This window comes from Scardinius erythrophthalmus, assembly GCF_964197995.2.
Source record: "Scardinius erythrophthalmus genome assembly, chromosome: 24".
NCBI lineage: Eukaryota > Metazoa > Chordata > Actinopteri > Cypriniformes > Leuciscidae > Scardinius > Scardinius erythrophthalmus.
This window is the reverse complement of record NC_138244.1, coordinates 13,587,938-13,610,743: the sequence shown is the minus strand read 5'-3', so window position 1 is coordinate 13,610,743 and position 22,806 is coordinate 13,587,938. Positions and strand designations below refer to the sequence as shown.

The 22,806-nt window shown below is 36.0% G+C and overlaps 1 protein-coding gene across 1 annotated transcript; it reads right to left on the bottom strand.

The window, feature by feature from the left end:
• Window positions 1-302: 302 nt before the first annotated feature.
• elmo3 (engulfment and cell motility 3) lies at window positions 303-22,512 on the bottom strand. The gene is made up of 21 exons (XM_081356714.1): window positions 22,234-22,512; window positions 19,590-19,691; window positions 18,067-18,107; window positions 17,880-17,952; window positions 15,416-15,466; window positions 15,096-15,265; window positions 14,892-14,991; window positions 13,839-13,990; window positions 12,318-12,396; window positions 11,384-11,434; window positions 10,416-10,538; window positions 10,205-10,327; window positions 10,007-10,111; window positions 9,789-9,897; window positions 9,418-9,554; window positions 3,820-3,983; window positions 2,792-2,904; window positions 2,601-2,705; window positions 2,412-2,491; window positions 2,026-2,106; window positions 303-1,931 (listed from the first exon to the last, which is right to left on the bottom strand). Exons 2-21 carry the CDS (start codon window positions 19,665-19,667, stop codon window positions 1,719-1,721), a joined length of 2,148 nt encoding a protein of 715 aa, XP_081212840.1. The 5' UTR covers window positions 19,668-19,691; window positions 22,234-22,512; the 3' UTR covers window positions 303-1,718.
• Window positions 22,513-22,806: the final 294 nt, after the last annotated feature.

Here is a 22,806-nt window from a genome sequence, read left to right as displayed (position 1 = left end):
TGAATCAAAAACACACCGGGTTTGACGAAAAAAAAACAACAACTCTTCTTAAGGTGATGATACACAAGGCAACTTTTTGAGCGACGGGCAACCAGAATCAAAAACACCGGATTTTACGAACAAAAGCATAACGAGCGACTCTCGCGAGCCGTTTCTTTTAATGATTTGTTCAAAAAAACGAGTTACAATTTTAAACCAGTCTAACGAATTTTTCGCTGAACTGAATCAATCAGCCATTTGAATTCCATCATTACTGAAAGACTCATGTGTCGTTTAAGATGCACATTTGCAACAGATGATTTATGATAATTTATATTCTTTTATTCCATACAAAGAACAAACAAATCTTGAATTTATACGGCCACATCATTGATCAAGATTGTTACACAATACCAGAAGTTCAACAAGGAAAGCTTTACACAAAACAGCAAATACAGTAAAAGGATTGTTTTTTGCTAGATCAATGACATTAAATTTGTGACTACCACAGAAAAAGAACACAAAATCAGTGGATTACACAAGTGTTCATAGCAAATCTTGCATGCTTTCCCACAAATTAAAGTCGTCAGCTCCATTAATGCATTATACAAAGAAACCAGAGATTATTTGAATTATATATTTTTGATCTATTTTAGCATACAAAGAAGTGCTTGAAATCTGGCCCCTGATAAAATGCTAAATCTTTTAAAATGAAAACATGATTACATGACAAAACATCATGTGATCACAAAACATGATATTTTGAACTGATGGGAAAAAGGAGAAGATGAACCAAAAATACAATGTGAGGTTATGTACATCAAGTGTAAGTTGAAAACATGATTATGTGACATGGCTGAAAGTATCAAATCACGCCAATATACTCATGCAGTGTTTTCAAAGCACGGTTGGTCAAACTACTCCTCTAACAACACACAAACCAGCTTAATCCCACTTCAGTACCAAATCCTGTCAGAAACAATCTGTCACCACTTTAATCCAGCACACACTGACCTTTTATGTGTACCTAATAATGCAACCTGTATGAAAACCAACATACAGCGCATGCTGCCATTGCAATAATGCCATGCATCAGTTTCACATTGTGCGTATCTGCATATGTACCTACAATTTACAAAGGAACAGAAACATGAAAATTTCCAAGCACATCAATGGATATTTTTTCTTTATGAACTCCTAATCTGCGATTGTTTTAAAAGCTCTATAACATCGTACCAGTTGAGTACCATATTGAGTCCCAAGGCCATTATGAAGGAAGTCAACATTAAGCACAGAATTTTTATAACATACATATTTTAATCTTTTTTCCCTCCCTAATAAGCTGCTCAATGTAATTTAATGCCTTTTAGTATAATTTTGGTAGAAACTAACCATGTAAAAGGGGGAAAAAAAGAGGCAAAAAGTGTGCGTTAAGAATTTCGAACCGGTCTAAAAAGGCACGTCAGATACAAAATGTAAAAAAATACTCAATGCATGACTATCATATTCACCGCAGGCACTTATATTATAGCACAGCACCACAGACAAACACGCTCTGCAACCTCACTATGATTGTTCAAAGTGCTTTTTCATATCAAGCCCTGAAATTTGAATTCAATGTCTCCCAATCTGAGAACCTGCATCTCTGCTGCCGCCAAGTGGCCATTTTCAGCCTCAAGTTGTTTCCCGTTTTTGACAATGCAGTAACCGCCGCTGACTGCACGCTTATGGGTCTCGTGTTATTGTTCAGCTTGGCTGAAGTCGTAGCAGAAGTTGAAGTTGCTGGGCGGTTTGGGGATTGGCGGGGCCGTGTCTGGGATCGGGACGTTTTCCAGGTCCAGGAGGCGGAGCTTGATTTCCATAGAAAGGAGAATCTCTAGTTCACTGCGCATGCTCTCGCTGCTCATCTCTTTCCCCAGAAGCACGTTAAGCCCGTCCGTCCACAGACAGAACTGTACGACAAAAACAGGACAAATAATACTCGTTTTTACCCCTGAGTTAATAACTTCCAGCAGTTCAGTAGTGGAAAAACACATTTAAACTCACATCTGTTCTGGAAGAGGCAATGAAATTCAAGCTGTACTCCTCAACGTCATACGTGATGCTGAAAGCCAAGTCCAACACCTCCTGCCAAACAACACAGGAATTATAGTTTTACCGTTCAGAATGTGCATTAAGGACATTAATATGGTCAATTTCAGGGATGCACAATATATCTATAATATACTGGTCAACAAATAATATTTGAGATTTTATCAGTCGATATTATACATTTCATTTTTGCATTTACATTATCTTTGCCGTCACTTAAATACATCTTTAATGTAATAAAACAGTTTTTCTCATTTTTCATCCTGTATAATGTTGTGATGCCTAAATTCATATTTATTTGAATATTGAATAGAAGTCAATGATGAACATTAGCATCATACCTTGGTTTGTTTTCCCTTGTTCTCCTTCATATGAGGACAGTCTTTTCCAGTCACCACACTTTTGATATCTGCGACAGGAACTGAGGGGACGTAAAAATGAAGTGAATTTTTATTGACAAAGAGGTCAAAGGTCATTTACTCAAAAAGAGTCTTGTGAACATGCTCATTCTTGGACTCAAGTGCACTTACTCTTTTCCTGAAGAGCCTCGATGGAGGGCGTTTCCGTGTCCTCGTCCACATCTCCGTAGTGCAGGACTTTGTGATTAGGAGAGAGACGACAATACCACAGCTTGTCTGAAAAACAAAAACAAAACAAAACAATGAAAAATGACCTAATAGTATTTTTCTGATGTCTTCCTCAGAGGATCCTGGCGTCTCACCTTGCCTCCGTCGGCTGCTGATCTTCCTGAAGAGCGTCCCAAGACACAGACGATTTAGTCTCTGCTGTCTGATGAGTTCCAGAAGCTCCGGCTTCAGACGTTCCTTCAGCTCACTGGACGCAAAGACAGCGAGAAAACTCAAGTGGTGGAGCGATATCAGAGCGGCCATTTTTGAAACACTGTTTCATAACTTCTGCGAATCATTTGTTTCGAACCAGTGATTAGGAGAGCACATCTAATGACAAGCACATGAAAGCTTATTTCCACCACAGGCTAACAAAAGTAAAAAAAAAAAAAATAATTTAATTGAGCCTTTTTCACCTCACAATTGAGTTTAAATCTCACAATTCAGACTTTTTTTTCTCACAATTGTGAGGTTATACATCAAAATATATGGAAGCTTGTTTCCGCCACAAAAAAAATAAAAAAAATAATTGCGACTTTTTATCTCACAATTGCGACTATTTCATGCAATTCTGACTTTAAGTCAGAATTCTGACTTTTTAAGACGCAAGTGCGACTTTATATCTCGCAATTCTGACTTTATTTCACGCAATTCTGACTTTATATCTCGCAATTCTGAGAAATAAAGTCAGAATTGCGAGATGTAAACTCGCAATTGTGAGATAAAAAGTTGCAATTATCTTTTAAAATGTTTTATTCAGTGGCGGAAACAAGCTTCCATAAAAATAGCATGGTATAAACCCATAAATGCAAGTTTACATCTACAAGTTAAATCTGAAATTGTGAATTTACCTTATGATCTCATAATTCTGAAACATCTGTATCAAACTGCCAAATCTTCAGCAAAAGAGGCTTTATATCATGTCATAACTGTTTTGACAGTTGAATCAGTGTCTATATATTGTCTACATACACATTTGTAATGACACATTTGTTAAGTTAATAGTTAATAGTCTTTTATTGGATGATTAACAAAGCTCTTCATCTGTTTTGACCTGCAGCGGCTGCCCTTGAGCACTTCAGGGCAGTGAATCAAAAGCTTGGTTTCTCCCATCTCTACTTACAGCACAGGTGGAGCGAGCGTCTCCTCCTGGTGGAGTCTCTCCGTCTGTCTGAGTTTGAGAATCTCACTGTAGTTCAATGCGTTCACCTTATTCTTGAAGAGCTCCAGAGACGTGGGTTTACTGGACAGAGTCCTGGTGATCTGCTCCCGGACAACCTGCATCACCTTTAGACAAAGAACGAGAGAATCTGATATTATATTTGCAATGTGTGAGATTGACTGAAAAAGTCCCACAGTGTGTCCATCTCCTCCAATAAACACTGGCTTGCTTGGCCTCGCTCACCCCTAAACAACATGTCTCTGGGGTTCAGGTCAAGAAAAATAGAAAAGGGGAGATGGGGGAAGAAACGGACAATGAAAATATGGGTCTCTCTTGAAGAGAGCGTCCTGCTGTGACACAGACAGAACTGCAATGACACGCTCGGTCAACCGGAAGAGAGGGAACGTTAGCCGACAACAACACTGCTCACTTTAGACTCTGAGGTTAATGTTAATATCTTTTACATGTTATGGTCCTGAGAGATACAAAACACTATTCAAAAACTGTCAGTGTATTATTCAAGTACTGATGTTTTGGAAAATGGCAGTCAGTTAATTTGAGGTATTTGTATGTTACTGCATGTCTAATTCTGCAGATTTGGTCAAATGTATTTAGCAGAATATGTTAAAAAATAAAATAATAATAAATGAAAAACAGCAGGGAAAGAAAATGTATTATCTCTGGTCCTGCAAATGACTGAATTTAAAATCTCAGATTGTGGGATTTGCTGCCCCCATCTGGTAAAAACAACAATCTCACGAATCAGTCCAACACAGCGCTTTTAATAAGAACATTGCTCCTTTCTTATTTTTGTTAGTTATGCAAGTGTTGTGCCTTCATGTTAAAAAGAACCCATTCCAAGGTATTTGGTTATTTGACAAAGAAATTAAATGTTCACAGCTTGCAGATGATACAACCATATTTTTAAGAAGTGATAAAGAAATAGATGCAGCACTTAGGTGTTTAGATATGTTTTCGTCAGTCTCTGGTTTAATTATAAATATTAATAAGTGTGAATTGTTCCCTTTGAAAGATATACCTGATGGTGTGGTGGAATTGTGTGGAATACCAGTTAAAAACCAAGTCTCTTATTTGGGGATCAAAATATGTAAAAATCAAAAGGAAAGAATTGACATAAATTATCCTCCATTAATTGATAAAGTGCATAAGAAATTTAATATGTGGTTAATTAGAGATTTATCTTTGACTGGTAGAATATTGCTATCAAAGGCTGAAGGGTTGTCTAGATTATCTTATACAGCAATGGTTTTAGATGCTCCAAAGTCAATTATTAGGCAAGTTAATAAGGAAATGTACAATTTTATTTGGAAGAATAGGCCACATTACTTAAATAGGGGTATATTAGGCAATTTATTTCATCAAGGTGGTTTAAATGTCATTGACTTTGAAGTTTCTAATACTGTCTATAAAATTAAATGGATTCAGAATTGTATCAAATCTAATAACAAGTTGTGGTATTATATCCCAAATTTAGTTTTTAATCAAATTGGCGGTATTAAGTTTCTCCTCAATTGCAACTTTGATATTAATAAAGTCCCTATTAAGCTGTCTAACTTTCATAGGCAAGCTCTGTTATCCTGGTTGCTGGCATTCAAACACAATTTCTCTCCCCATAGATGTTTGATATGGAATAATAAAGATATTAAATATAGGAATAAATCACTTTTTTTGGAATATTGGTTTAGAAACAATATTTTATTGGTGACACAGTTGCTTCACCATGATGGTCATTTGCTTTCATATGGAGAATTTCTGGATAAATTCAAACTTCCGATATCTGCAAAGGATTATGCAGTAGTTTTTGATGCAATACCTTCTGGTCTCCTTCAGTTGTTGCGCTCTGCTAATGCTGTTGATTTGAATGTAACTTTTGATTTCAATTTGAGGTTAGAGGGAATAAGTATTGTTGATAAAAAATGCAACAATAATTTCCTTAGACAGATTTGTTGTTCATTTAGAATTCCTCCAGCTAAAAGCTTCTGGAATTCACGCTTCCAGGACATTAGGTGGGAGGAGGTTTTTATGGTTTCCAGGAGATACTGTGTCACTAATAAGATTCGTGAGGTTTCATTTAAAATCATTCATTGTATTTATCCAGTTAATGAGGTCATTTTAAAAAGATTTAAGAAAGATATTGATTTGAAATGTCCTTTTTGTAATTTAATTGACGAGACTGTCTGTCATCTTTTTTTTGATTGTATTTGTACTCAATTGTTTTGGTGTGACTTTAAGATCTTTTTTAAGGGGATTTCTGGAATTGACATTACTCTGGAGGATAAGACTATAATATTTTTCTACGATAAGCCTTTAGAAAAGAAAATTTGTTTTGTTCTTAATTTGTTTATTATTTTAGGGAAATATCACATTCATAAATGTCGATGGGCAAAAACTACACCTAGTTTTATACAATTTAAATTCGAGCTCTGTCAGTATCTTAAATCTTTGGAGGGTGTGAGGAACACCAAGGCAAAAAAGACTATAGACTATTGTAAAGCCTTGAAATGTTATCCTTTTTAAGACCTTTGTATTATTTTGTGGTTAGAGAAATGGATTTGATTTCAATACCCCTGTGTATATAGTCGTTTATTTTTGTTAAATTGCTTTTTTATTTTATTTACTTGTATTATTATTAATATTGATATCTATATAGGCCTACTATATTTTTATATATTTTTTATTTTATTTTATTTTGTATTTAATTGTTGTATGTTTTGTTATTGAATAAAGCATTAAAAAAAAAAAAAATAAATAAGAACATTACAAATTCAATAACTCATTCCTGAATTTTCAGCATCATTACTCCAGTCTTCAGTGTCACATGATCCTTCAGAAATAATTCTAATATGCTGATTTGCTGCTCAAGAAACATTTCTTATTATTATCAATGTTGAAAACAGCTGTGCTGCTTAATATTTTTGTGGAAACTGATACATTCTTTAATAAATATAGAAGATCAAAGAACAGCTTTTATTTGAAAATGAAACTCTTTTCTAACATTAAAATGTATTTACGGTCACGTTTGATCAATGCGTTCTTTCTGAATAAAATGTTCTCAAACTTTTGAACAGTAGTGTATGTGACTGAAAATTATCTGATTACTCATATATTTGTCTGACTAGTGACTCGACAAATAATACTGCCCACTTGGTCGAATAACATGTTTTTGGTGAATTTTAAATAAATATTGTATAATATGAGTTTATTTCATTTCAGAAATTTTGTGCATGTGTTAACAATCGAAAAAAAAAAAAGTATGACTAAATGGTTTAATATAAGTTTACTTATCAATTTTTATACCAAGTTTCTGAGGTCTTTTCTAAGTGCTGAAAAATGCCAGAAAAGGTTATCTCTACACTACTAACCATTTAATTTCCATCTAATATGCATAACATGCTTACAATGTAAAGAATATGGACTTGTCATCAACAATGCAATAGAGAGTTAAATATTACAAACTTTAACATTAACATTACAACTCGTACATATGCACAGCATACTGATAGCACCTCACATCACTTACATCTTCCTCAATATTTTAGTTATTGAAATAAAAGAAGAAAATGTTTATTCTGTCAATAGTCCTACAACACAGAGACAAAACACTCATCCTACCTCAGCCTTGGTGAAAGCAGCAGCTGTGATCCCTTTCACAACCACAGTGACACTGTATGTATGTGTGTGTGTGTGTGTGTGTGTGTGTGTGTGTAGGTGTTTGGGTGTGTGTATGTGTTAGAGATTGTATGGTCCCTCCCTCTAGATACCCCCCATTAAACTCATACACATCCCTTTAAAACACACACACACACACACACACACACTTCACATCACACGGGCCTCAGCAAACCAGTTCATAGCACTATGCCAGCAACAATTAACTGGCGTTAAAGAGAAACAGCACAGTCAGGGTGTGCAGATAGGGGGAAAAAGCAGTGAATTGAGTAAGTTTGATGAGAAAACACACACACACGTTGTGAGTAATTTCCCCTTAGAGGCAAAATAACAGCTTAACTTCGGCTACCATTCTCATGCCTGACATCAAGAGAACTGTTGAATTGTTAAATATGAGCCACTTGTTTCTGAACATTAATTCCCCCCCAAAAAAACTTACAGCACAGAGAAAAAAAGGCCGGGTTATGCACTGAAAACATCATTTAGACATTAAAACTGAGCTATTTTTGGGATGTGGTTTACTGTTGATCTGTATTTCTGCTAGGGAGCGGGATTCTTTTTGTTCTTCTAATACCCCTTTATAAAGTCTCTGTCCATGAGGTCGGTGTGGCGGGGGCGACGGTCAGTGAAAACAAAAGACAGGCCGGTCAGCTGGACACTCGCTCCATCCCAAAGGTCACGAGGGTCACGAGGTTTACGGCCTGAAAGCGTTTATTAAACGGAGGTCTGTTTTGTTGCACTGCTGAATAGTTGGGGGCTTTCTTTAACATCAGAAAAGGAGACATAGCAATTTAGGGAATGTTGATGTACACAAAGGCACTTAAAGAAGGAGTCTGTCTCTTCGGTCTAGGAGTAGCATGCTTGTCATTCCGGATCCAGATGAACCGATCAATATCCGTTTGTTCTGTAACCTATAAATCACTGCTGCAGCTGGTCACTTCTCAGATACATCTATTGTGACTCATAAAGCTTTCAAGAACACACTTTGATCTTAAAATGATAGGCAATAACAATAAACCTTAAAAAATGCTCTAGTTTTCTCATGACTTGTTTGGATCTTTAAAGTTAACATGAAACAATGACGGACAGATGGACGGACGGAGAGGGGAAATTTATTTTATCCAACAGGAATTGATTGGATTGTGAAATGGAGCGATAATAAAATTATTTTTGTCTATTAAGCAGTATCATTTTAGTATTATTTATGTATTATTATAATATATATTAATGTTTTGAATTAGCTTTTATTCTTATATTTTCAGTTTTGAGTTTAATTAGTTTTTTTTATAAAAATATTTAGCTTTAATTTAATTACTATTTTAATTTGAGTAATTTTAGTACTTCAACTTTATTTCAGTTTGTTGCCAAGGCAACATAATATTTACATTTTATTTCAGCTATACTTTTAATGAAAAAAAAAAATAATTATATATATATATAATTTTTTTTTTTTTTTACTCTTATAAAGCGATAACAACACAGGTATTAAAAAGTAATTTTGGTCCACTTTGTATTTCTATACATATTCAGTTTTTAAAAACTTGACATCATGATAAATGACAGTGTTAGCTATAGTATTACATTAATCATAAAAGAGGCTATTTACATATCAAAGTGTTCAAGGTACAGTAGCAAAAAAGCCAGTTTAATTCTGAGGCTCAGGGAGAAGGTGGAAAATGCCCCAAGCCTCCAATAAAACAAATGTGCAACATTCTATGGTTCAAGAAACTAAATATTATAAGTGGGAAAATAATACTGTAAAAATACACTAGTTTTAGTAACAGCAGACCAATACTTTTATACAATGAAATGAAAGAGGATGTGGAAAAAGTCCCTATAAGCACAGAGATTGTAAATGTCATGATCTACCTTATCAAAGTCCTCCTGCGTGGCTCTCATCTCCTTCCACGTCTTGTTGAGGAGCTGAATGCAAATGCAGAAAAGCTCCTCCAGCAGTCGGTCCTGAGCGAAGAAGATGGGGTGATAGTCTGAGCCGGTCTCAGAGGCTGTGAGAAAGATGAGTATATGACAACTTATGACAACAACACAAGCATATCAGCACATCAATATATTATATATATCAATATATTTACTTGGAAAATATGCCTTGCAAAAAATGTCCAGTGTACAAAATTTCTAGAGATGAAAAGTCATATTGGCCCTTAAAAACACATATTTATAGTTATCAAATCTTCATCTGATCATTGCCACCATCTCCAGAGCTGAGTCAATTCACTCACGGGCCTCTCCGATGCGCAAGATCTCACACAAGATGAGCGTGAGCTGGATGCTGCTGCGGGCAAACGGACACTCGTGCTTGTCCTCTCTGCTGCTGTTCTCCAGCACAAACTGAGACAGTGAAACAGAGACTTATGCATACTGATATAGTAATGTATACTGGCCTCAAAAAGTCTTTGTCTTGCACTATATAACAAAATATCCATGTGGGCTCACTCACCCTGCTGTAAGCATCAGGGTAACGGGATGCGAAATACGCCATGGTGTCCAACGCCAGGAGACCCGGAGGACACCGGCTCAAGTCCTGACCAGGATTACTGTTATTCTGACAAACAAAGATCACAGGAAACATACTTTAAATTAGGCCTTGAGGTTTGTTGTGCAGTATTCACACTTCTGCGACTTCTTGGAAACTCACAGAGAAGCCGAGCTTCTTAAACTCTTTAGCGCAGAGCGACCGTCTACGTTCATTACTCAGGCCGCTCTCGCTTTCTGTCTCAAACGCGGCCTGCCGCAGCCCATGGAGCATGTCCCTCTGCTCCTGAAGGATATGGGAGAAATGTGTGTGTGAGAAATAAAAGTGACTGAGCGACTCAGAAACCAAACGAAGACGCAGAATGAAAGTAAACCTGGCTGTAGGAGTCCAGAGGCGTCCTCATACGGGGCTCCAGGTGGTTTAGACGCACCGTCTGCAGCACATAGAGGTAGTGGGCCATCTCATCTCCTACTGAACTAGAGCTGTGGATGATGTTCTGCAAACAGCAACAGTTGTTACATCGTATTTGTTATCATGCTTTTTTCAGAAATTCCCTTTCATGTAATGTGTAATATAGCTGTTAGTGAATGTGAAAGGTCTGCAGAGTTTCAAAGTTCAAAGTGCGTTATAAATGGAGTTATTGTCTCCTAAAAGAAAGAAGCGATTCTGAACTGCCTGAAACGAGTCGTCAGTAATTCCAGTCTTACTTCCTGCAGGGACCTATGCAGGTTTGTAACAAATTTGCGTAATGTGCACCTATGATCTTGATTGGCTACCCACGAACAATGTCTACTTTGAGTTAAGTTTGGTTGTGATGTTGACATGTCGAGAAGACGCTGTTTTATGCGCTGCGAAAGCAAATCCACTTTGCATGCACTTCTAAAGGATGAGGACATGAGCTCGAACTGATAAGGTAAAACAGACCCTGTCATTAATGTTCGTATCACGGTGTATCAGACTAATCACAACAGACTGGGCCATCTGGCCAATCAAAGCAGAGCAGAGTAGACCAATCACAACAGACTGGGCCATCTGGCCAATCAGAGCAGAGCAGAGTAGACCAATCACAACAAACTGGGCCATCTGACCAATTAGAGCAAAGTAGGTTCTCAGAAATGAGGGGTTTTAGAGAGACCAACTCTTTTATTGAACTGTTTCAGACACTGTGAGAAAAGAGGTCATGCTGCAATATATTGTATATTAAAATAAACAGCGGCACTTTAACATGTCAACATAACAACATAGTCATGTACAGATTGTGATGCAATGGAAAATGTTTATTGTAACAGGACAAAATAGGAAGTATGATATGAATAGATGAGAGCTTCAAAACTTTCTCACCTTGTGAATATACTGTCGCAGGTTCCTCTTCTCGAGGAATTCAAAGAGCTCCTGAAACATTTAAAAATAAAAAAATCAGAAACATTCTTTAAAAGTGCTATAACCATTCAAAACAAGACATATACCAGGTTTATTACAAAAATCAGAGTCAGTTTTCTGATTTTCTGAATCTAAACTAGAGTCCAGAAATCAACTATCTGCCCATGTTTTATCATCAGCCACAAAAACATACACTACTGTTCGATTGTTTGAAGCCAGTAAGATTTTTTTTTTTACATAAGATTTTTGCAAAACCAGTCACATGGTTCAATTTTTTTAAATTGAGATGTATACATTATATGAAAGCTGAATAAATAAGTTTCCGTTGATGTGTGGTTTGTTAGGATAGGACAATATTTGGCAGAGATACAACTATTCTGAAATCTGAGGGTGCAAGAAAATCAAAACATTGAGAAAATCACCTTTAAAGTTGTCCATTTATGTTCCTGATTGTGCTGCATTCACTCACAAAAATAAATGTTTTATATATTTACGGTAGGAAATTTACAAAATATCTTCATGGAACATGATCTTCACTTAATATCCTAAAGATTTTTGGCATAAAAGAAAAAGCAATAATTTTGACCCATACTATGTATTGTTGGCTATTGCCACAAATATACCCGTGCGACTTGTGACTGGTTTTGTGATCCAGGGTCACAAATATACTGTAAAAACAGTAATATTGTGAAATATCATCATTTAAAATAGATGTTTTCTATTTTAATATATATGTATAAAAAAATATTCACGTGATACTAAAGCTTTATCCTAAATAGCTTTTAAGTCACCAATAATAGTCCTTTAACTAAAAAGGTTCTTTATTTTGCTTGCACTACTGTAATCCCAACAGACAGTGTCAGCGAAACCAAGATATCAGAGAGACAGAACTCACCTGTCTGTCTGCCTCTCTACCAGCCTGCAGCATTGCCATCAGCAGAGCCATGGCCTTAGTCTGCAGCTGCTGGTTTGTTCTACAGTGCATTTGGATGAAAGAAAAAGGGAGGGAAAATGAGAATCAATAATGTTAGAACGCGTCTATAACAATCTCTTACTAATAAGCTCCCCGTCAACTGAAAAGTATAAAAGAAAGTGGGAAGAGGAATTTGGTGAATCTATTCCAGATGATTTATGGAAAGAAAGTCTTGAAAACATACATAATTGTTCAGTTAACACAAGACACTGTCTTGTCCAATTTAAAATCATACATAGACTTCATTATTCAAAAGAGAAACTACATAACATATACCCAGAAGTGTCACCCATGTGTGATAAGTGCCACTCTTCCGTAGCAACACTTCTCCATAGTTTTGTCTTATGCCCAAGGGTTCAATTATTCTGGATTGATATATGTAACGTTATGTCTGAGGTCATAAATACTTCAATCGAACCTGACCCCCTGTTTATCATTCTTGGAATATCGGAGACCTTCAGAAAACTAAGTGTGGCACAACAGCGTTTTATCTCTTATTGCTTCATAATAGCAAAGAGATTAATCCTCATCTTATGGAAGAGCGCAACCGTACCTACCTCTAAGACGTGGTTAGAGGATTTAACTAACACACTTCATTTAGAAAGGATAAGATATACACTGAGAAACAGGCTCAACTTATTCAATAAAACATGGAAACCCCTCATATCATACCTAAAAACTACAAATCCAGTACAACAGTCCGCATCCTAGCACACAATATAGGACAATGGTAATGGTTTTTGAGTGAAGGTCTCTACGGGGAAGGGTGGAGATAAATGGGGAGGGGTTAGTCGGGTGGATAGGGGATTGGGATAGTGTGGGTGATTGTGGTCAGTGTTTTTTTTTTTTTTTCTCTTACTTTTGTTTTGTTTTGCCTTTTGAATATACCACTTTAAGCTTACTGTTTGTTTTTATTTTTTATTGTCTTTGTTGTTTTATTTTGAATTAGTTAAAAAAAGCTCTCAGAATGTACAAGTGAATTGTATGTCAAATCATATGCTTTAATAAAATACATTTGATATAATAATGTTAGAACGCTGATTTAAAGGTACACCATGTAAAAAAACATTTTTTTTTTTCAAAATAGGCTTGCTGAGGTAGTCTTTGTTACTAGTGTTAATGGTAATGTTAAAAGAGAGAGAAAAAAAAAACATGCTAATCTTGACACTTATCTACACGATGAACTACACCAAAAGGTATTTTCTGAATGAGGAAAAACCATTAACTTGCATGACAAAGGAAGTAAAAGATTTATTTTTGTGTTACGAACTAAAAAAACAATACAAAACAATAATAATAGAATAATAATTTTGTTGTTCAAAAGAACAGCATCATCATTGTCATTTATCTGATGCATTTCACGGTTTAAAGAACCTATTTGTCTTCCAATACTGCAAAAAGTTAAAACGTAAACCAAATAATCAGGCACTCTTCTGTACTTACACCTGGAGATGGGAAAGGAGTCTCTCGAGGGTGACTTCTAGTTTGACCTCATTGAACAGACTACTGCTGCTGAGCACCATGCTCTCCAGGATAGCCAGCGACACCTGCTGGATAGACGTGTCCAGCGCCTTCGCATTCACAAAACTGGCAATCTGAAAAACAAACATGACTGAATAGGATAGGACCGAAGGATATCTGGTATGAGGCTTGTATAATGTTCACAGTAAGCCATTATTATCGCAAAATAAACACAGACAGTGTGAACATGTATGACAGGGTGAAACGGTATACATGAGAGATACATTGCAATAACTTGTTTTATTATCATTATTATTATTTTAATATTTAAAATATAAAAAACAATTCATTAATAGATACACTACTGTTCAATAGTTTGGGGTCGGTGACAGTAAAGACATTTATAATGTTACAGGAGATTTCTATTTCAAATAAATGCTGTTCTTTTGAACTTTCTATTCATCAGAGAATTCTGAAAAATAAAAATAAAATGTATCACTGTTCCCACAGAGCTATTTAGCAACACAACGGTTTTTAACATTGATAATAATAAGTGTTTCTTGAGCAGCAAATCAGCATATTAGAATGATTTCTGAAGGATCATGTGACACTGAAGACTGGAGTAATGATGCTAAAAATTCAGCCTTAATTCACACAAATAAATTACATTTTAAAATTGATTAAAATAGAAAACTGCTATTTTTAATTGTAATACTATTTTGCGATATTACAGTTTTTTAATGAATCAAAGAAATACAAACATCAAATAAATACAAAATATCAAAAATATTACCCCAAACTTTTGAACCGTAGTGTATATAAATATTTTAATAATGATTAAGAAATACAAGGCATAACATTTAAAAAAATGTTGAAAAAAATATATAATATAGAAATTGTGCCTGCAGAATGCCACAACTGACCAATCAGAATCCAGCATTTAGAAAGCTGTGTAATAAAGCCATCTAATGACAGACGGATGGTTTGTTACAGTGTCCATACTGTATTATGGACGTGAAGAGAGTAGCTTAGCACCTTTTTGATAAAGACACTGGACAGATTCTCCCAGGACACAATGCCATGATCCATGAGCTCCATGAAGGCAGTGAGAGTGTGTGTCATTATCAGAGGAGCCCTGGAGAAAGAAAAATCACACTTTCACCTGTTTGATCTTTATATTGGGCCGCAATAAAACACTCTAAGCTGGAGAAATGGGGCGAAGACAGGCAGGAAACTGACTCATGAGCGTCCTCCACTATCTTGACGAGCAGGGAGTGTCCATCACGACTGATAAACTCTTGGGCGAACGTGATGTCGGTGGAGACGGTGGCCAGCAGCTTCAGAGAGTCACAGCGCACGCCGGAGTCTGAACACTGAATGCCTTTATACAGATCTTCAGCGTGACGGCCCTGACAAACACAATGTTATAAATCATCAAGCAAACATGGCTATTACATAGTATGGTTGTGTACATTTTGATTCTAACACAAAGCCTGAGTGAACAGATATACTGAAGTAGTTAAATACTGTCGCTGTCACAATCTCACAAAGACACTCACTGGTGCTTTGGTTAAATGCAGGATGCTGCCGTTTTTGATGTCCAGGCGGTTCTAGAACAAAAGTCATAAAGCAGTCAACAGTTAGTGTACAGGAAGTGATGCTGCTATTATTAGACTTCATTATAACTTGCACACATCGTATGTGTGTAGTTTACAGACAGACGGATAGACAACAAGAAGCTAAAAAGAAAAACAACCTCCGGAGACCTAGAATTTGACCTAGAGTTTTTTTTTTTTATGTCACCACATTGTTTAGAGCGTAAGAAAAATGGTAAAACTTATATTTTTATTCATATGTTATGCAATGTCCTCTGTAGTGGACACCAGGGGCCTCATTTATAACCGTTGCGTACGCACAAAACAGGCCCTGAAAGAGGCGTACGCCACTTCCGACGCATAAGTTGTGATTTATAAAAACAAACTTGACGGGAAAATGAGCTGTTTTTTAATGTTTTAACCACACATATAATTGCTTATCATGATAACCAGATTGTCTGAGAAAATAATGTATTTTACACTATTTGATTTATGTATTCAAAAACAAGGCAAGGATAGGCAACTACTTGATTTGTATTAATGTAATGTGTCTTGTACCGTTAAACGTTATCACATGAATGAATAATCATATGCAAATGATATGCAGATGAGGATCAGCATAGTAAAACTAGGCGTTGTAAGCTCCATATATGGTTATTTCGGGGTGGAGACGCATGTGCGCACAATCTTCCGCTGACTGGGATTTATAAAGTGAATTCTGCACAGGTTCTGCTGTACGAATGGTTTTATAAGTCTGAATATTTATTTGCGTACACCATTTTTGTCTTTCGGGCACATGTACACTTTTAGTAAGGTTCCTACGCCCAGTTTTATAAATGAGACCCCAGGACTTTTTTTTTCATTCACCAATCAATTTTTAGGTTTCAGGATTTCTTTAACCAAACTTTGTATAAAAATTATTCTTAACTAATATGTTTTGAAAGATATAACAGAATGAATTGATACAGCATTTTACTTTATGCAATATGTGGGCAAAATTAACATAAATGGGTTTTCCCATTCAATACAATTTAACTGTACATTGTAGCCTATATAATTTGCATTTTTATATGTTCTTGGGAAAAAAAGAAGTGTAAGAATGGGAGTAATAATTGGCAACATTTTAATAATATTATCTAATATTCCATAGGAATATTGATTAATAATTTCTTTCCCTATACACTACAGTGACCATGTATGAAATCAATGTCCTGTTCTGTAACAGAAAGTCATATTTTGATTTGAAACCCCATAATGTTTTCTTGAGATGTTGATTTATGAAATTCAATTTGAAAATTAGTCTGATTTAAATGATAATTACAATATATTATCATATTTCCATAAGAGTGCTACATTTGATCCCTAAACTAATATCAGTCATTTTTAAAGACCAAGGAGGAGTTGTTGTCCTGGTGAAAACTCCAACCATTTGGTAGAAAATGTGATATCTCTTTACAGGACATCCAGATTTAAAACTGTGACATGTATGGTGTCAGAGAAATTCACTAAAATATAATGTCCACTACAGTGGAAAAGGTATATTCCTGGGTCCCAGGAGGATAAGAGAAAGAGATACAGATAGATGACAGACAGACTGAATGAAAGAAAACAAGACAGAAGAGGAAAGAAAGAAAGACAGACAGAAAGAAATAAAAAAGAAAAATGACAGAAATAGAAAGACAGAAAGAAAGAGACAGAAAGAAAAAATACAGAGACAGAAAGAAAGAAATTACAGAAAGAAAGAAATTACAGAAAGAATTACAGAAAGTAAGAAATTACAGAAAGAAAGAAATTACAGAAAGAAAGAAAGAATTACAGAAAGAATTACAGAAAGAATTACAGAAAGAATTACAGAAAGAATTACAGAAAGAATTACAGAAAGAATTACAGAAAGAAAGAAAGAAAGAAAGAAAGAAAGAAAGAAAGAAAGAAAGAAAGAAAGAAAGAAAGAAAGAAAGAAAGAAAGAAAGTCTTAAGTACAGTGTAGATTAAATATGTCAGGGGAAACTTCATGTGTTGTTTTTGTCTACAGTATTGCATCATTACTGTGGTGCTCTATGATGGAATCTACTTATTAGGGTGTTCAAAAGCCCAATAGGAGTGCAGGACAAGGCTCGCTGGTTTATGTGCACAATCAGAATTCAAGCCTTTGCCTCAACTTGTCTGGGAATTCACTGTTTCCACACACTCACTTTATGCACACACACACGATGATACAACTGAACAAGAGTACATTAAAACCCAGCATCATCAGCTCTCAGAGTCACATCCATAGGATACAGGCAGACAGACAGAAACAGAGCAAACACAACATGAAGTCCATGTCTGACCCCACCCAAGATCAACAAAAAATATATAACCAGAGCAACTGACATCATCGGATTAAAGTCCACACACACACAGACTGGAGATGATGGAAATGACCTACAGACTCAGTGATGTACGTCTGGACCCCATCTGCATACTGGAGAGCATAGTTGTCAGGACCCGGAAGATTCCACCTTAAAAAAAAAATAGTACAACACCCTTTACAAAAACAGGTATTTTACATCATGGACATATTTCAGCTATGGAAAAACACACAAACCCCTCCGGAGTCAAAAACACAGACTTACTTTTCGCAAACCTCTTTTATGACGGCAGTGAGGGGCTTTTTCTGAAACAAGATAGAAATATGATGTTTATTTACAGTACACTAGGTAGCAAGACAAAATGTGAGCAAGGGTCAATTAGGTGATGCTTTTTTTTGGCTGGATCTCTTAGTTTATTAAAAAAAATATTAAAAACATAATTCATACATACAATGATTTGAATACAACTCTTGTGATAAGCATGCTGTTCATTTCTGAATGAAACATTTTGGTATTCTGGCTTTTTGATACTGAAATGAATGAATGTAGAGTAAACTAAAATGATTGTTTTTGTTAAGCTGAAATAAAGCGTTGGATGAAAAATGTAAACTTAAAAAAAAACTAATTAGAAACAGTGCCTTGACAACTAACTGACAATAAGTTGAAGTTACTACAACTAAAACAAAGTCAAAACTTCTCCAAAGTCAACAACTGAAATATCTCATCATTTGTGGCAGCTCCTGTGGCTCACCGATTAGACATTTTAGTGTTTGGGTGGTAGACCCATCGGTGGCCTGTAATTTGTGGTGAACGGGCTGGCAGCGAGTGGAAGCGCTGGGAATGGCGAGGAAGTGCAGAAGGCAAGGTCATTGAGGGTTTGAGGTTCTTTCTTATCCTTAAGTACCAATAAGAGTCACACAATGGGTTCATTCATATTTCAAACTAGTTATCAGACGGTTTAGAAAACCCAAAGGAGAGTTTCTCTGACAATGGCTTGGTCCTCAAGACAATAACACATTCCGTTAGGACGTCCCAAACAATGGGATCAAAGCCTCTGAAGATACTGAATATGCTCAGCATTTGTCCACCCAATGTTTCGACCGGGTAGACGCAATAATAGCTTATTCAAACATCTGAGAATGAACTAATTGGTTATGATTTGTAAGAAACAGAAAGCCCTTGATCATAGACCAAACCAATTTCAGTTACAAATGTGTTACAAGATATTTTGCATCTTTATTATAAGAACCTTTTATAATAAGAAAAGTATATAAATGACTAAAATTATTTATAAATTAATAAAATATTATTTATAGGCTATATATAGGCTTCCTTCAGAACTTAGTAATGCATACATGTTTATATTTCTGCTACATATCCATATTTTTCTCAAGTTTAATATACATTTTAATCTAGTATTGATTACTCATACAAATTGTAACGAGTGAGAATGAGCCATAATTCTGATACAATGAATAATGATCATGTCTGCATTCAAATTCCAAGTAAATGTTGCTATTACAAAACTTAAACATGCTGTTTTAACGCTTTACACATATATTGCACTTGTAAGCAAACTGCAAAATCAAACGCACAGCATGTATACATAAAACTTCCTCATTTGGATAAAACCCTTGGTCTTTATGTAATTTATCAATGTGAACTTCAGTATGACACTGAATGAACAGTGCTGTTATTCCTCAAATGCTGACTACCGACGAGTTTCGGACTTTTGCATGCACATTGGTCAACATCCCTTTTATGAGGGGAAGCGCGTGGCGGCTCACCTGGTCTAGCTGAATGAGCTGCGGGTATGCGCCCGGCATCTGAATGGCAATCTTTACTATATCCTTTTGCTGCGGCATTTTGAGAGATGAGCGTCTACAATCCTGAAAGAGAGATAAGGGGGAGAAATACAGGTAATAAACACTAAAAACAATGTACAAGTATTCAAACACATTCTGTGTAGTGCTGGGTGGTTTAACAGCATATACCATTCGTCTGTAAAACTTGAAACGGTACCACCCTAACACAAGTATACTGACACATTTCAAAACCAAAATGCCACTGGGGTGAAATGTACATTCACTATGATGCTAAATAGGTCACTAATTCTATTTTCAGGTTGACTGTGTTTTCTGTTCTTCCTCTTTTAATGGAGAACTTGTGTGTCTCTCGCGTTGTGCTTTATATTACTTTAACTAGGCATACTGGGATTAAAGGTGTACTAGTATGTGCTCTCGTTTTTTACGTCACTCCTACATTTCTGACTATCAGCATTAAGTCTAGTCCACTTTGCAGTCAGATAATCCTGGTCCAGAAATGTCCACAAAATGCCCAACCATAGTTAGTTTTACACACCATCCTACAAGAGTCTTATTAGACTTTGTGATCAGAAATCAGTTTTCAGATCAGTTTTCACACCAAGAACGATAACTGTATTTGTGTTCACACAAAGGTACGATAATATTCTGGTTATTTATTATAAGTCTGCCACTTTAAATACTCAAGCTCTTTAAAGCAAAATAGTTTCTCATTGTTTTTATTGTTGTGGACTTCACTATTCTCATAGAATTAGAAAGATTCTATAATTGTGTATTAAACTACTGTCATAGTTTTCATCCTTGGTGTGATTGGCCTTTAAAAAAACCTCTGAATATCTTTCAAGGATTTGACGTCAATTATAACCTTGCAAATTCTTGCAAACTCATTCTTCATAGTTTTTTTTTGGGGGGGGGGGGGGGGGGGAGACTATGGAAGTCAATGGGGTCCATCAACTGTTTGGCTAACCATATTCTTCAAAAGATCTGCTTTTGTGTTCAGCAGAAGAGAGAAATCCATACAGGTTTGGAACAATTTGAGAGTGAGCAAATGATGACGAAATTTCCATTTTTGGATGAACTATCCCTTAAAGACAAAAATGAAAATTTTGTGATCATTTACACACCCTAATGTCGTTCTAAACCTGTACAACTTTCTTCTGCGGAACACAAAAGCATATTTTGAAGAATGTTTCAACTGTTACTGTCAATCTAATGAAAGTCAATGGGGTCCAAAAAACAATGATTTTCATTGTATGGACAAACAACAGAGATATTTTTCAAAATCTTTTTTTAAAGTTTTTTTAAAGTCATAAAGGTTGAACAACATGAGACGAGTGAGGAAATTATCACAAAATTTTCATTTTGTGGTGAACTAGACCTATCCCTTTAAAGCCAGCCAATCAGTATGAAGCTTGTGATTTCAGCCAGCTCTTTCTATTTTTACATGTAATATGCATCCGGTAGTCAGTGAACAGACTGTGGGCGGCCCGTGAAAGTGCCATCTAAGACTGAGATGTACATCTATTTTGAAGAGTGTCGGTAACCAAACAGTTGATGGACCCCACTGACTTCCATAATATGGGGGGAAAAAAATACTATGGAAGTCAATGGTGACCCACAAGTGTTTGGTTACAAACATTCCTCAAAATATCTTCTTTTGTGTTCCACATAACAAAGAAATTCATACAGGTTTGGAACAACTTGAGGGTGAGTAAATGATGACAGAATTTTCATTTTCAGGTGAACTATCCCTTTAACTCAGACTCAGTTTGATACTAATCTAAACCACATGACTGAGAACCAGCCTCCACACATTAATGAGCTCTTTCAAGCGGATTAAACTACTTTTAAGACAAGGCCTTCCGTCTAGGTTTCGGATAAGAACTGCTGAGTCCGACACAGACCGAATGTTTGTGTTTCCCAGACTCCATTCCCAGCATGCCTCAGCACGCTCAGAGAGAAGTTGTGACAGCACAGCCCTCCCGACGCTATTTTTGGGGTTGAGAAATGGCTGCAACAAGAAAGAAATGGTCAAAACGGGCTACATCGACTACTTTAGGGTCTGCTGACAGCATTCCCAACTGATCCTTGCCCTGTGAAGCATGAGCATGTCTGATACAGTCTGATCTCCAGTGGGAGTGTATGGAGGGATTCAGGCTGCCTGGAATTTCATCCATGCCCCCCTTTGACAGACCACCAACACCACACACACTTTTTCTTCCAGGTTTGATTTAATTTTCTCAATCACACCCTTCTTCAGCAAATCCAAAAGTTCTAGAAAGATTATTAGTCACATGTTTGAAGATTTCGTGCGCTTGGCTGTGCATATTATCCAGTAATAACTACACGTCTGGTATAAAGGATGTATAGGGAGACATTTACATATAATTCAAACTTTTTTGCATAAAACCCGACAGTGCATTTACATTTAAACGGTATATAACGCTGTTTTACAGTCTTGAAGTATAAACAGAAGCTTTGTTGTTCTATTCAGAACAATAGTTCAGATTCCAGTACAAAACGAACATATGAACGTAAACATTTACAAACGTTAGAGAGAAGTAGCAACCAAAGTGTTTCGAACAAAAGTTATTTTGTTTCGTCTTACCTGTTGGAAGCGGGAGAGAGAGAGAAATCACACTCTGCGAGAAAGTGGAGTAGCGAAGCGGGTAAACATTTGCGCTTTGGTCGCGCGAAACACAGCAACAGTGATTTGATTACTTTTCGATAGATTGGGTGTTACATTTCGTTGAAAGTTTTCGGAGAGTTCTAATTGACCACATTCACAGTTCCGGGTTGAATAGTGTCCCTCCCGCCCCCTGGAGGAGGGAGCGGACACTCGGCTCTCCAAAAGAGTTGATGGGATTTTCTTTGGACTGAGAGAGGAGACCAGAAACTGAAACACTCCAGTTATAATTAACCTAGTGTTGGGTGTAATGCTTGCATGACTAAGTAGCCTAATTAATCACTGTAATTTAATAAATGTAATTTAATAAAAAAGTTAAGTAAGGGATTAGGCTACTCTAAATGTTTCTGTAATTTATTAAGTTACTCCTAATGTAGTTGCATTAATAGACTATAGAATAATTTTATATGAAACAATGGATTTAACATCTAAATATAATCTTAAAATCTATGTTTTAAATGTAACTTTCTCCCTTTGGTCAGTTCAAGAATAATT